Source organism: Acomys russatus, unplaced genomic scaffold, assembly GCF_903995435.1.
Source record: "Acomys russatus unplaced genomic scaffold, mAcoRus1.1, whole genome shotgun sequence".
NCBI lineage: Eukaryota > Metazoa > Chordata > Mammalia > Rodentia > Muridae > Acomys > Acomys russatus.
Window position 1 is genome coordinate 9,630 of NW_026131909.1, and position 13,050 is coordinate 22,679.

General features: G+C 41.2%; 1 protein-coding gene across 1 annotated transcript; it reads left to right on the top strand.

The window, feature by feature from the left end:
* The first annotated feature begins 10,336 nt into the window (after positions 1 to 10,336).
* LOC127186637 (PRAME family member 12-like) lies at positions 10,337 to 12,755 on the top strand. Its single transcript, XM_051142883.1, has 3 exons — positions 10,337 to 10,623; positions 11,039 to 11,248; positions 12,545 to 12,755. Exons 1-3 carry the CDS (start codon positions 10,337 to 10,339, stop codon positions 12,753 to 12,755), a joined length of 708 nt encoding a protein of 235 aa, XP_050998840.1.
* The last annotated feature ends 295 nt before the right edge of the window (positions 12,756 to 13,050 follow it).

The following is a 13,050-nucleotide window of genomic DNA, read 5'->3' on the forward strand; positions in this document are numbered from 1 at the left end:
GCCTTGCTTAGTTGAAACCCTGTCTCTGAAAACTCAAGAGAACAAAGAAACTAACATGTACACTCCCATATAATGACAATTTATCATTAAAGCCAAGTATATACACATTAAAAATTCTAAATTGGAATTGTAACTGGATCTTGGTGGTGAGAAGTCTAGCTCAACATGCAAGAAGCCTCCTGATGGAGGCGAGTGACTTACCTGATATGAACTCCTATACCTAGCAGGGTCAGGCAGCAACTCCAAGCTCAGGGAATGTGATCTTCTGGTCCTCTGAGCCTTTTATACACCTTCCACATTGCCCCTCCCCAAATGGCCCCACCTTCCTTCCACAGGTTCCTATCTGATTGATCCAATGAGTCTCCACCCACTTAATCCAATTAAGATTGAGTTTTCCTACTGTAGGTTGATTGACTCAAACCTTAGTGTGTGGAATCAAAAACACTGAAGAAGAAAGTCAAGATTCTGCTGGACATGGTGGCACTTTAATGCCAGCAATTGAGAGAGAAAGGCAGTCACATCTCTGTGAGTTCAAAAACAGCCTAGCCTACAAAGCAAGTTCCAGGACATCCAGGGACACACACAGAAAAACCCTGTCTGGAAAAAGCAAGAAATGAACACAAAAACAAAAGCCAATAACTAAAGGAAAGTCAAGTTTCCATTGGTACAAGGTTGACCCATTTTGTATGTGTATCCACATAAAATTATTTATATATGCTATATTTGTGTTTGTGATTTTGGTGTCTGTATTATATTTCTTTCAGTGTGGGCTTTCTGTTATGGATAAATAGATTGTTGTCCCAAAACAACAACAATAAAATAAAAATGAAACAGAAAACATACACAAATTCCACATGGATATGTCTCAGATGTGAGAAGGTTGAGGTGGGTGGTAGGTATTTGTGGTTCTACATATCAAGAAGTTTAATGGAACCATGTCTTGAGCAGGGAGTTTCAAAACATCATGATCAAGATGGATACTTTCTCTCAAAGTGTGAAAATCAACAGGAAAGCATGATATGATAAAAATCAAACAAAAAGAGTTTTGTTAGTACATCTGTATAATGCCAGCATGTCTTGCACACCTTTGATCTCCATAAACAACGGCAGGATCTCTGAGTTTAATCCACACAATGGATTTAATTAATCTCTGAGGCTGATCCACACAATGAGAAACAATTTTCTTTATCTGGGCATAATAGATCTCTTTGGGGTCTGGCCCAGGCAGCTCTACAGACAGCATTTTCCAGGGCAGCCAGAGCTATAAAGTGGGACTGTTGCAACATATTTGATCCCAATGTGATACCTGAGATTGTGAACTATAAAAAACTGTATTTGATTCCAATGTGATCCTGAGATTATCTGTCTTTTGTTTGGCATGGTTGAGCCCTAACACACCCTTTCCTCTAACACAGGATTTACTAAAGTTAACCACAGGATTAAAGACAGATGCTTCTCAAGTGTTGGGATTAAAGGTGGGAACAACCAAAGCCCTATTCCTTGTATCTGTAGGATTAGAAAACTACTAAATTGTAGGGATCTGTCTGTGTCTGCTAGGATTAAAGACATGGCCTGTCACTGCCCTGCTCTAATTTTTTGTCTTAGCTCCAACCACTCAAATCTGTAGAGATTTAAGAAAGAAGTTTAACTGTAACAGCCCTCTAAACTTACTTAAAACACTTCAAACCCCTCCCTCTCATTTCTCAACAAAAGTTCTCTCCGTGTATGTAGCCTTGATTTTATGAGATTTGCTTGGTAGAGCAGGCTTTCTTTGAACTCATAGAGATCCTCCCACATCTGCAAACTGAGAGCTGGGATTACAGGTGTGCACCATTGTGCCCTGCTTCAAATCTCTTAAGTGTGTTTTTAATACCAAACAATAAATCTCTTCTTTTTGCCAGGCATAGTCACACACACACACACACTTTAATCCTATCACTTGGGAGGCAGAGGAAGGCAGAATCTGTGAGTTAGAGGCCAGCCTGGTCTACAAAGCAAGTTGGAGGCAGTCAAGACTACACGGAGAGACCCTGTTTTGGAAACACCAAACCAACCAATGAACCAACCAACAAACCAACCAACCAACCAACCAACCAACCAAGAACCAACCACAACAAAAGAGAAGTCTCCTTTTTTTTTTTTAAAGAAGAAACCAGTCTTATATGTTACTTTGAACTGAATGATTAAACTATCTGGTGCGCTCTTACCCTATTACCTCTCTTTAGGAGAACTATGGCTTTTCTTTTCCTGTGGAAACTAGACAAAGCCTCTTACAGAAAGTAACACACAACCTGCTTTCCCTTTTGAGGTGAACAGATCTTTAAAATATACAGACTGAATTATTTCAGCAGGGTTTTTGTTGTTGTTGTGGTTGTTTTGTATTATCCAATGTCTTTCTGGAGCTATTGTTCCTCTTTCATTAGCATTTTAGAAATTGCTGGGTGTGATTGCACATGCCTTTAATCCCAGCACACAGGAAGGAGAGGCAGGTGGATTGCTGTGAGTTCAAGGCCAGCCTGGTGTATAAAGCGAGTCTCGGATGGCCAAGGCTACACAGAGAAACCGTGTCTCAAAAAACCAAAAGACAAAAAAAAAAAAAAAAAAAAAAAAAAAGCATATTACCCTCTCTGTTTATTGACCACTTGTCCTGTAGGAACGTGTGGTATACCTATAATATGCTTTTAGTTATAAGATGCAAAAAGCTGTTTCCTGTTACTAGAGATGTAATTACAGAATCAGCCTTCTCTGAACTTAAAGTAGTTGCCCATTAAAATCCCAAATATGTACCTATAGCATGAAGCACATGCTCTAGTTGTCCCCACTCTTCCAAATTTGGATTAAATGTGTATGTTAGGGCTCAACTACACCAAGAAAAGACATGTTTTTACAGTTCACAATCTCCGAGATCACAATGGGATCTAATACACTGCAACATGAGACCCTGACTGGGGGTGGAGGGTAGGCAGGGGAGTCTTATTAAAACACCTGAACAATCTCGGCCTGTGGTCTTAGCACTCCAAATGAAAACTCAGGTAGATCTCACAGGTCAGTTTTCTCCATAAAGTTAGAATCTGTCAAATAACAACACCAAATTCCATGCAGGAAACACTGGTGCCTTTCTTGAAGAAAACAGTAGAAACCTCAGTGTGTCAAAGGGGCTTTTAGCTCTCCCTTACCCAGTGACATCAAGAAGGCTTCACAGTTAAATGCACTTGCTCCAAGACTGAAGACCCCAATTTGATTTCAGGAAGCCAGGTGGAGAACAATCACCTGAATGATTTCCTCTGACCTCCACTGGTACACCATGGCAAATAGCCTAGCCACCAGTAATTAGAAATCAAACCATGCCAGAAAGTTGGTGCATGTTTTTAATCCCAAGACTTGGGAAGCATAGCCAGGCAAATCTCTATGAGTTGGTGGCCAGGCTCATCAACATTGTGGCTTCCAAGAGAGGCAGAGCTACATAGTAAGACTCTGTCTCCAAATGGACACACAAACACAAACACACAAAAGTCAAATAACATGTGGGAAAGTGTTCCCTTCTTCCAAAATATGTGTCCTCAGGACCAAACTTACATCACCATGCTTTGTAGCATGTGATTCTTAGTGTGAAAAGAAAAGTGTTGGTAAGTTCAGAGAGACCCTATCTTGGAAAAAACAAACCAACCAAATAAACAAACAATGACAACAAAAGAAAGTCTTCTTTTATTAAGAGGAAAACCAGTCTTATATGTTACTTTGAACTGAATGATAAAACTGTCTGGTGAGCTATTACCCTATTACCTCTCTTTAGGAGATACATGGGCTTTCTTTTCCTGTGGAAACAAAGACAAAGCCTCTTACACAAAGTAACACACAACCTGCTTTCCCTTCTGAGGTCAGCAGATCTTTACATTATACAGACTGAAATAGTTCAGCAGGGCTTTTTTTTTCCTATTATCTAATGCCTTTCTCGAGTAGTTGATACTTTTCCATTAGCATTTTAAAATTTGCTGGGTGTGGTTGCACATGCCTTTAATCCCAGCATTCAGGAAGCAGAGGCAGGTAGATTGCTATGAGTTCAAGGCCAGCCTGGTCTATAAAGTGAGTCTCAGTCAGCAAGACTACACAGAGAAACCATGTCTTCAAAGACAAAAAAAATTTTTTTAATTGATAAAGCACTGTATAATCTGTCTTTGGAGGTCTGTATTACCCTTTCTGTGTATTGGCCACTTGTCCTGTAGAATTGTGTGGTATACCTATAGTATACTTTTGGTTGTAAAACACAAAAAGCTGTTTCATGTTACTAGAGACATATACTGAAGCACTGTCAGTCCTAATTTTTACAGGTATCCCCTTAATAGGCATAAATTCTAATAAAAGTGTAATTACAGAATCGGCCTTCTCTGAGAACTTAAAGTAGTTGTCCATTAAAATCCCAAAAATGTATCTATAGCATGATGCACATATTCTAGTTGTCCCTACACTTCAAAATGAAACACGTCCATCTTCCAAATTTGGATGAAATGTGTATATTAGGGCTCAACTACACCAAAGAAAAGACATGTTTTTCCAGTTCACAATCTCCGGGATCACAATGGGATCTAATACACTGCAACATGAGACCCTGACTGGGGGTGGAAGGTAGTCAGGGGAGTCTTATTAAAACACCTGAACAATCTCGGCCTGTGGTCTTAGCACTCCAAATGAAAACTCAGGTAGAGCTCACAGGTCAGCTTTCTCCATACAGTTAGAATCTGTCAAATAACAACACCAAATTCCATGCAGAAAACACTGGTGTCTTTCTTGAAAAAACCAGTAGAAACCTCAGTGTGTCAAAGGGGCTTTTAGCTCTCCCTTACCCAGTAACATCAAGAAGGCTTCACAGTTAAATGCACTTGCTCCAAGACTGAAGACCCCAATTTTATTTCAGGAAAACCAGGTTGAGAACAGTCACCTGAATGATTTCCTCTGACCTCCAACAGTACACCATAGCAAACAGCCTAGCCACCAGTAATTAGAAATCAAACCATGCCAGAAAGTTGGGGCATGTTTCTAATCCCAAGACTTGGGAAGAATAGACAGGCAAATCTCTATGAGTTGGTAGCCAGCCTCATCTACATTATGACTTCCAAGGACAGCCAGAGTTACATAGTAAGGCCCTGTCTCCAAACACAAACACAAACACAAACACACAAAGTCAAATAACACGTGGGGAAGTGTTCCCTTCTTCCAAAATATGTGTCCTTGGGACCAAAGTTACACCACCATGCTTTGCGGCATGCGATTCTTAGTGTGAAAAGAAAAGTGTTAGTTAGTTCAGTTTCTTTAAAACAAAAACAAAACCAAAACTCTGTTTTAGAATTTCATAAGCATTGTTTTATATCATTTACTCCCCATCTTCTCAACAACTGTTTTATATCCCCTCAATTTCCTTTCAGCCTCAGGATCTACTGTATAGTAACAAATGTTACACACATACACACACACACACACACACACACACACACACACACACACACACACATCCTACTGTGTCCCTTTGGTGTTGATTGTATACGCTTTTTTGAGAATATCACTATGGACAGAATAAATTGTCCCCGAAAAATGAATTATTCTCCTCTTTTAAGCCTGTAATTCTATTTTTTTAATGTTTGCATTTTTAATGACAGGTTTAGCACACTTAAGGAATACTTCTCTTCTCCATTTTTCTATTTTTAAATTTAAATCTACTTTAAATGTATTCACTTTACATATCAATCATAGCCCACACCCTAATCTCCTCCTAGTCCTACCCTCATTCCCTCTTTCCCCTCTGAAGTCCATCCCCTCCTCCTCAGAGAAGAGAAACCCTTCTCCTGCATTAATTGACCCCAGCCTGCCAACTCTAACCAGGAATACCTGCATCCTCTTTCTCTTTGGCCTGGTAATGCACCCCACAAGGGGGAAGTGATCAAAAAGCAGACAACAGAGCCCTTGGCAGGGACAGAATCTGATCATTCATGGCCCTATTCTAGGTCTCTGGGCCATCTGGCCTCTGATTTCTAGTCCTCCATGCAGTGTCAGCTTCTTCTCCTGACATGGGTCTCAAATTGGACCAGTCATTGCTTAGCTTATCTCACAATGTTTGTGCCACTTTTATGTACTCTATCACATCAAAAAAAAAGTTCAAATGGATCAAAGACCTCAGTGTAAAACCATATACACTGGACCTTCTGAAGAGAAAGTGGAGAATAGGATTAAACACAGTGGCACAGGAGACAGCTCCTGAGCAGAACACCAGTTGTGTAGGCACTAAATTAGAAAGAATACACTAACTGGAATTCCAGAATGAAACTAGAAACCTGGAAAGAGTGGAAGGATCTATAGTTCAAGGCCAGCCTAGCTTAATTCATACCCTATCTCTAAAAACTCAAGAGAACAAAAAAGTCTAACATGTAAATTCCCATGTAAATGACCATTTCTCATTAAAACCAAATTGCACCAATATTAAATATTCTAAATTGGAAATGTAACTGGATCTTGATGGTGATAAGGGTAGCCCAGCATACAAGAAACCTCCTGATGGAGGTGAGTGACTTACATGATATGAACACTGGTGACATGGTGACAGGGCTCCTAGTCTCAGCTGAATCAGGCAGCAACTCCAGGCTCAGGGATTCTGATGTTCTGCTAAAGCTCCTCTGATCCTTAAAGATCGGTACTGATCTCATGAAGATAGGTAACAGGTCATCAGACATCTTGGTCATTCAGTTCAGACTAACATATAAGACTAAAGTTTTCCTCTTAAATAAAAAGGATAGTTTTCTTGTTTGGTAATGAAAACACAGTTAGGAGATTTGAAATATTAAGCCCGGTGAAGAGTCACACACCTGTAATCCCAGCATTTTGATTGCATAGGTAGGAAGGTTTGTAAGCCTACAGTTACAGTGAGTTGGGTGTGGTGGTTCACAGTTTAATCCCATCACTTGGGAAGCATCTGTCTTTAATCCTAGCATTAACTTTTTAAAATCCTGTGTATGCCAGGTGTGGTGGTGCACACCTTTAATCCCAGCACTTGGGAGCCAGAGGCAGGCAGATCGCTATGAGTTTAAGGCCAGCCTGGTCTACAAAGCAAGTCCAGGACAGTCAAGATAACATAGAGAAACCCTGTCTCAAAAAATAAAAATAAAAAATAAATGAAATCCTGTGTACAAACTGGTCTTATATTAAATGTGTGTGTTAGGGCTCAACTACTCCAAACAAAAGACATATTTTTACAGTTCACAATCTCAGGAATCACAGTGGAATCAAAGGCAGTTTCTTACAGTTCACAGCCACAGGGACCACATTGGGATCAAATATCATGCAACAGTCTCATTGCAGATGTTCTGGAACCTCTCTGTAGACCAACTGGGGCAGGACCTCACAGAGATAAAGCTCCAGACTACTGGGGTTGAAGGCATGAACTCTTGTGCATGGCTAAGGAAATTTATTGTTACTGTGTGTATCATGCTGGCCTGAAATGCAGAGATTCTGCATTGGCTTCTGGAGATTAAAGGATTGCATCACATGCTCAGTTACACAGGTTTATTAATAAACCTTTAATGTTTGTTTGACCTTCCTCTTATGCTTTGCTGTTGATTTTCACACTCTGAGAGAAAGTATTCATCTTCATACTGATTGATTCAAACTTCTTGCTCAAGGCATGGTCCCAACTAAACTTCATGATAGCTACAACTACAGATACCCACCACCCAGCTCAACCCTTTCACATCTGTGACATATTCATGTGCATTTATTGTTCATTCGTTGATTGGTTGGTTTGTGTTTGGTTTTTGTTTTGTTGTTGTCATCGTCATTGCTTTGAGACAAAATCTTTGTATGTAACCTTTGGCTGATCCAAAATTCAGTACTTACTCAAGTACACACACAAATAAAACCAAGCTGAAACAAACACATATATAGACACTAAATCCACAAACAGTGAAGTATACCCTATGTAAGTGTATGTACATACACATACAAAATTAGTCAAGCAAGCAAGCAATGGAAATATGACTTTCTTTTTTATTTTTGTTTTGTTTCTTCATCTGTTGTTGTTGTTGTTGTTTTTTCAGACAGGATCTCTCCATGTGCATCCCTATCTGTCCTGGAACCTGCTTAGTAGACCATGCTGCCCTTGAACTCACAGAGATGTGCCTGCCTTTGTTTCCCATGTGCTGGGAATAAAGTCCAGTGCCACCATGCCCAGCAGAATCTTGACTTTCTAGTTTGGTGTTCTTGATTTCACATGTGAAGGTCTGAGTCAATCAACCTACAGTAGGTAAAAAAATCAAATTTTAATAATATGAAATGGGTAGAGACTCATTGAGCTGATCAGATAGGAGCTTGAGGAAGGTATGTGGGGCTACATAGGGAGGGGCAAGAAAGAATGTGCATAAAAGGCTCAGAGGAGGTTCAGTAGAACACCAGAGTCCTTGAGCCTAGAGTTGTAACTTGATCCTGTTGGGAAAAGCAGCTCTGTCACCAGTGTTGATAGCAGGCAAGTAACTCACTTCTGTAATGAGGCTTCTTGCATGCTGCAGCCTTATCTCCATCAAGCTATAGTCACATTTCCAAATCTATAGTTTTAGATTTAATATAATTTGATTTTCATGAGAAATAGTCATCATATGGGAATTTACATGTTAATTTCTTTGTTATCATGAGTTTTTAGAGACAGGGTCTCAACTAGGCAAGGCTGGCCTTGAACTCTAGATTCATCCAGCTCTGTCCAGATTTCTAGGGTCATTCTGGAACTTCAGTTAGGATCTTCTTCTTTTTTTGTTTTGTTTGTTTGTTTTTGTTTTTTGGGACAGTGTTTCTTTGTGTAGCTTTGGCTCTCCTGGACTCACTTTGTGGACCAGGCTGGTCTCAAACTCACAGCAATCTGCCTGCCTCTGCCTCCCAACTGCTGGGTTTTAAGGCGTGTACCACCACGCCCAGCATAGGACCTTCTTTTTAATTCAATCCCTTTGTATTATCTTAAATTATATTTCATAGAGTATTGCTTTGCAGTTGTATGAATTGAATATTTTTCTTAATTTTAGCCTACAGAGAGTTCTGAGGATGATTTAATGCCCAAAACTCCAGGTCCCGGCTGATGGAAACCAAGGCAATAGGAATGTGGTTGCTTCAGCCTTCTCTATTTGACAATGAATGTCTAACATACACACACATACACACACACACACACAGACACATGAGTGTGTGCAAGCTAGGAGCCAGGCAACATACAATAACCACAGCTGGAAACTTGAATCCATGTACTGATCACAAAGGATCACAATCCAGGGTAGAGTTGACTGCATGAAGAATTCTTATCTCTACATAAAATTTAAGAGAATGAAATGGATGACCTGGGAATGTGACTGAATGTTAGAACAAATGTGTAGTAGGAACAAACCCCATGAAGGAAACTTCAATGAAGACATTTAAAAAAATTTAAATCTTTGTTTTGTTGTTGTTGTTGTTCTTGTTTGCATTTTTTGTTTGTTTGTTTCATTTTGGGGTCCTTGTTTTGATTTTTAGATTTTTTGTTTTTAAGAAGAGGGATTGCTTTGCTTTGACTTCGATGTCCTGGACTCACTTTGTAGAGCAGGCTGGCCAGTGTTGCTAACTTCTGAGTGAACTCTCCAGCCCTTGGTTTTTGTTTTTTGTTTGTTTGTTTGTTTGTTTTGTTCCTCCTGCAGCTCTGGCTGTCCTGGACTCTGTTTGTAGACCAGGCTGGCCTTGAACTCACATGAATCTGCCTGCCTCTGCCTCCTGAGTGCTGGGATTAAAGGCATATGCCACCACACCTGGATGGATATCCTTGCAAAGGACTTTTGTTCAGTTTCCAGAAACTACATGGTGGCTCATAACTAACTATAGTGAGATTTGGTGTCCTTTTCTGGCATGTAGGCCCACATGCAGGCAGAATACTGTACAAATCACACACTCACTCACTCAATCTCTAAGAGAGAGAGACTTCTCTGTGTTGCCTTGGCAATCCTGGATTCATGTTGTAGATCAGGCTGACACAGTGAACCACCTCCTCTGCCTCCCAGAGTGCTGGGATTACAGGAATTTGCCAACATGCCAGGCTGACATGTAAAATCTCTCTCTGTTTCTGTCTTTCCATCTCTTTTTCTCTCTCTGTCACTCTCTGTCTCTGTTTCTGTCTCTGTCTCTCTGTCTGTCTGTCTCTCTCTCTCTTTCTCTCTCACTCTCTGTCTCACTCTCTCTTTCTCTCATTCTTGTGATGTGTGATAAATAGGGATTTTCAGAACTTAGCCTGAAACGATGTCTCCTCAAGGCTTCAGCAGGTCCATCTGATGAAAAACTGTCTATGTGGATGAGCATCATCAACCCTCCCACACTTGTGCAGCTGGCCATGCAGGGGCTGCTGAGGAAAGATGCTTTGGAAATCTCTGCTCTGGAGAACCTGCCCATTGAGTTCTTCCCATCACTGTTCAAGGAGGCCTTTGATGGCAGACATACAAAGATATTAAAGGCAATGGTGGCAGCCTGGCCTATTCCCTGCCTCTCTGTGGGTGTACTGATGAAGACACCTGAAGTAGAGACATTGAAAGCTGTGCTGGATGGCATAGACATTCTTGTGATACAGAAGGCTCATCCCAGGTAAGCAAGGCCCAAGGAGGCTAGAAGGGAAATCACTGGGCTAGTGGTAAGACACAAGTGAAGTCAGGGGGAATGGGGCAAAACTGTACAGAGGATTCTGAGGTCATTGACTTGGAGGTTTGTGGAACTACTACTCAATTTGTGAGCTGATATAAATGGCAGTCAGGAATGGAGTGCATCTCAAAGCAGATGTACCCTAGTAGGAGAGCCTTCCCCATTTCTCCTACAGACACTAGATGTGGAAGAGACAATCCCCCACTTGAATGGAAGCAGGACATGTCTCCAGGTAGCTCAGGAAAAGAGTCCCTGCCTTACAGGTGTAAAGTACTATGTGGGAGCTGACATTATAAAAAAGCTGCCTACATGTTGGTTCCTGGTTTACATTATAAAACTTTCTCTTATCTCTTCACAGTAGGTGCAAGCTTCAAGTGCTCGACTTAAGGAATGTGCACCAGGATTTCTGGGATGTATGGGCTGGAGAGGATGGAATTGGCTCAGCAGATACTGTGAGGGAGAAGCAAGTAGCAAATCGCATTCATAGATATGCCCAGAGGCGGCGTTTGAAGGTGGTCACTGACCTCCACCTCTACTTCCAGCTGGAAGAACACCAAATTTACTTATTGCAGTGGGCCCAGCAGGGAAAGGGCTGTGTGAAGTTGTGCTGTCTGGAGATGAAGATATGTGCCTTCACTGTGGAAATAATCACTGATGTCTTGGATATTTTCAAAGGATACTACATAGAGGAATTGGAACTTTCTACAAGCCAGGACCTGTCCATCCTGGGTTATTTTGCACCTTGCCTTGGCCAGATGAGAAATCTCCACAAAATCTGTCTGAGTCATATCTACTTTTACACAAGGCAGGGCTGAAAATACATTGGCAGATATAGTAGAGAGTTGCCTCTCCAAGTTCCTTGCATGTTCTCCAAACTCAACTGTCCCAATATCTCTATGTGAATGTCAACCACTTTTCCATGGACCACATGAAACAATTTTTCAGATAAGGATTGATTGTGAGCCCTTTCTGCTATATCAGCGAATTTCCCTCTACTTTGATCATTAGTGGGCACCTGTGGGGTGCCAGCCACATTGGATTTTACATATAGAGGTTCATGACAGTATCTCAGTGTGCATTGTTTCCTTCTGAACTGAGGTCATTGGTTCAGTTCCAATTCATTTAGCAGAGTTTGAGCTGGGGTAGGAAGTACGTAGAAAGTTGCATTGCAAGTATGTCAACTACACCAGTGGGTCAGATGCAGTGAGTGACCTTTAGGTATTCCTCTTTGGGATCCTCTCTAAGACTAAGACTGTGGAAGGGAACAAGGCAAAGTAGAGGGCCCTGAGCAAGGGAGGACCCACACCTGTGGTTTCAATGGAGTTCTTTACAAAGATGTCTCTCAACAGAAACCAGTTTCTTCCACTATTGATGTCTCTGTCAGTCTGTAATTCTGCCTGGAGGTAAAGATGATTTTAATACAGGTTGGAATTTAGCAGATGGGATTTGGTGACATTGGGGTACAGTTTCATCAGTTTCAAGGGCGGAGCACCAAAATCAGGGATAGAGGTTGTTTGAGATAACAAGGAAATGATGAACACAGTTGGACACAAGCCAAGATGTTGCCAGAAACTTTACGTGATGTTCCTTTCTGTGTTTTCCTCCTGGCATGATTGCGGCAAGATCTAGTTCTCCATCTGACAGGGAGGATGTGGAGTTGCATATCTGTGTTCTGAAATCCATCCACCTGATAGTGCTATGGCTCAGGAGTTAGTGATATGAGGAGATACCTTCAAGCTGTACCTCGGTGATGACATTCACTGTAAGTATAAATGGACTTTGCTTATGTGGTTCACCCATTCAGTGTCAACCTTAATAATATCCTCCAACAACATGAGCCAGAACTGATTTCTTGATTTTTTCCTAGATACCTGAAGACCCCATTCGAATCCTTGTCTATTACTCACTGCCATCTATCACAGTCAGATTTGAAACACTTGTCATGGAGTCAGAGTCTTTGTCAATTGAAACACATATACCTCAGTGGGATAGTGTTATCCATATCCCATCCCACAGGTCTCCAAGTCCTCCTGGATAATGTAGCAGACACTCTGCAGACCCTAGACTTAGAGTACTGAAGCCTGGAGGAGTCTCACCTCAGTTTTCTCCTGCTTTCTGTGATCCAATGCTCCCAGCTCACCAGGGTCATTTCTATGACAATAACTTCTCCATGGCTGTACTGAAAGACCTTCTGCACTGCATGGCCAATCTAAACATGCTGACTGTAGAGCTCTACCCTGCTCCTCTAGAATGCTATGATGTGCTGGAGCATCTTCTGGGTATATTCCAAGGAGTGGAATAACTGGGTCTTGAGGAAGCCCTAAAATTTGCTCAACCAGCCTTATTCATAATAGCCAGATCATGGAAACAGTC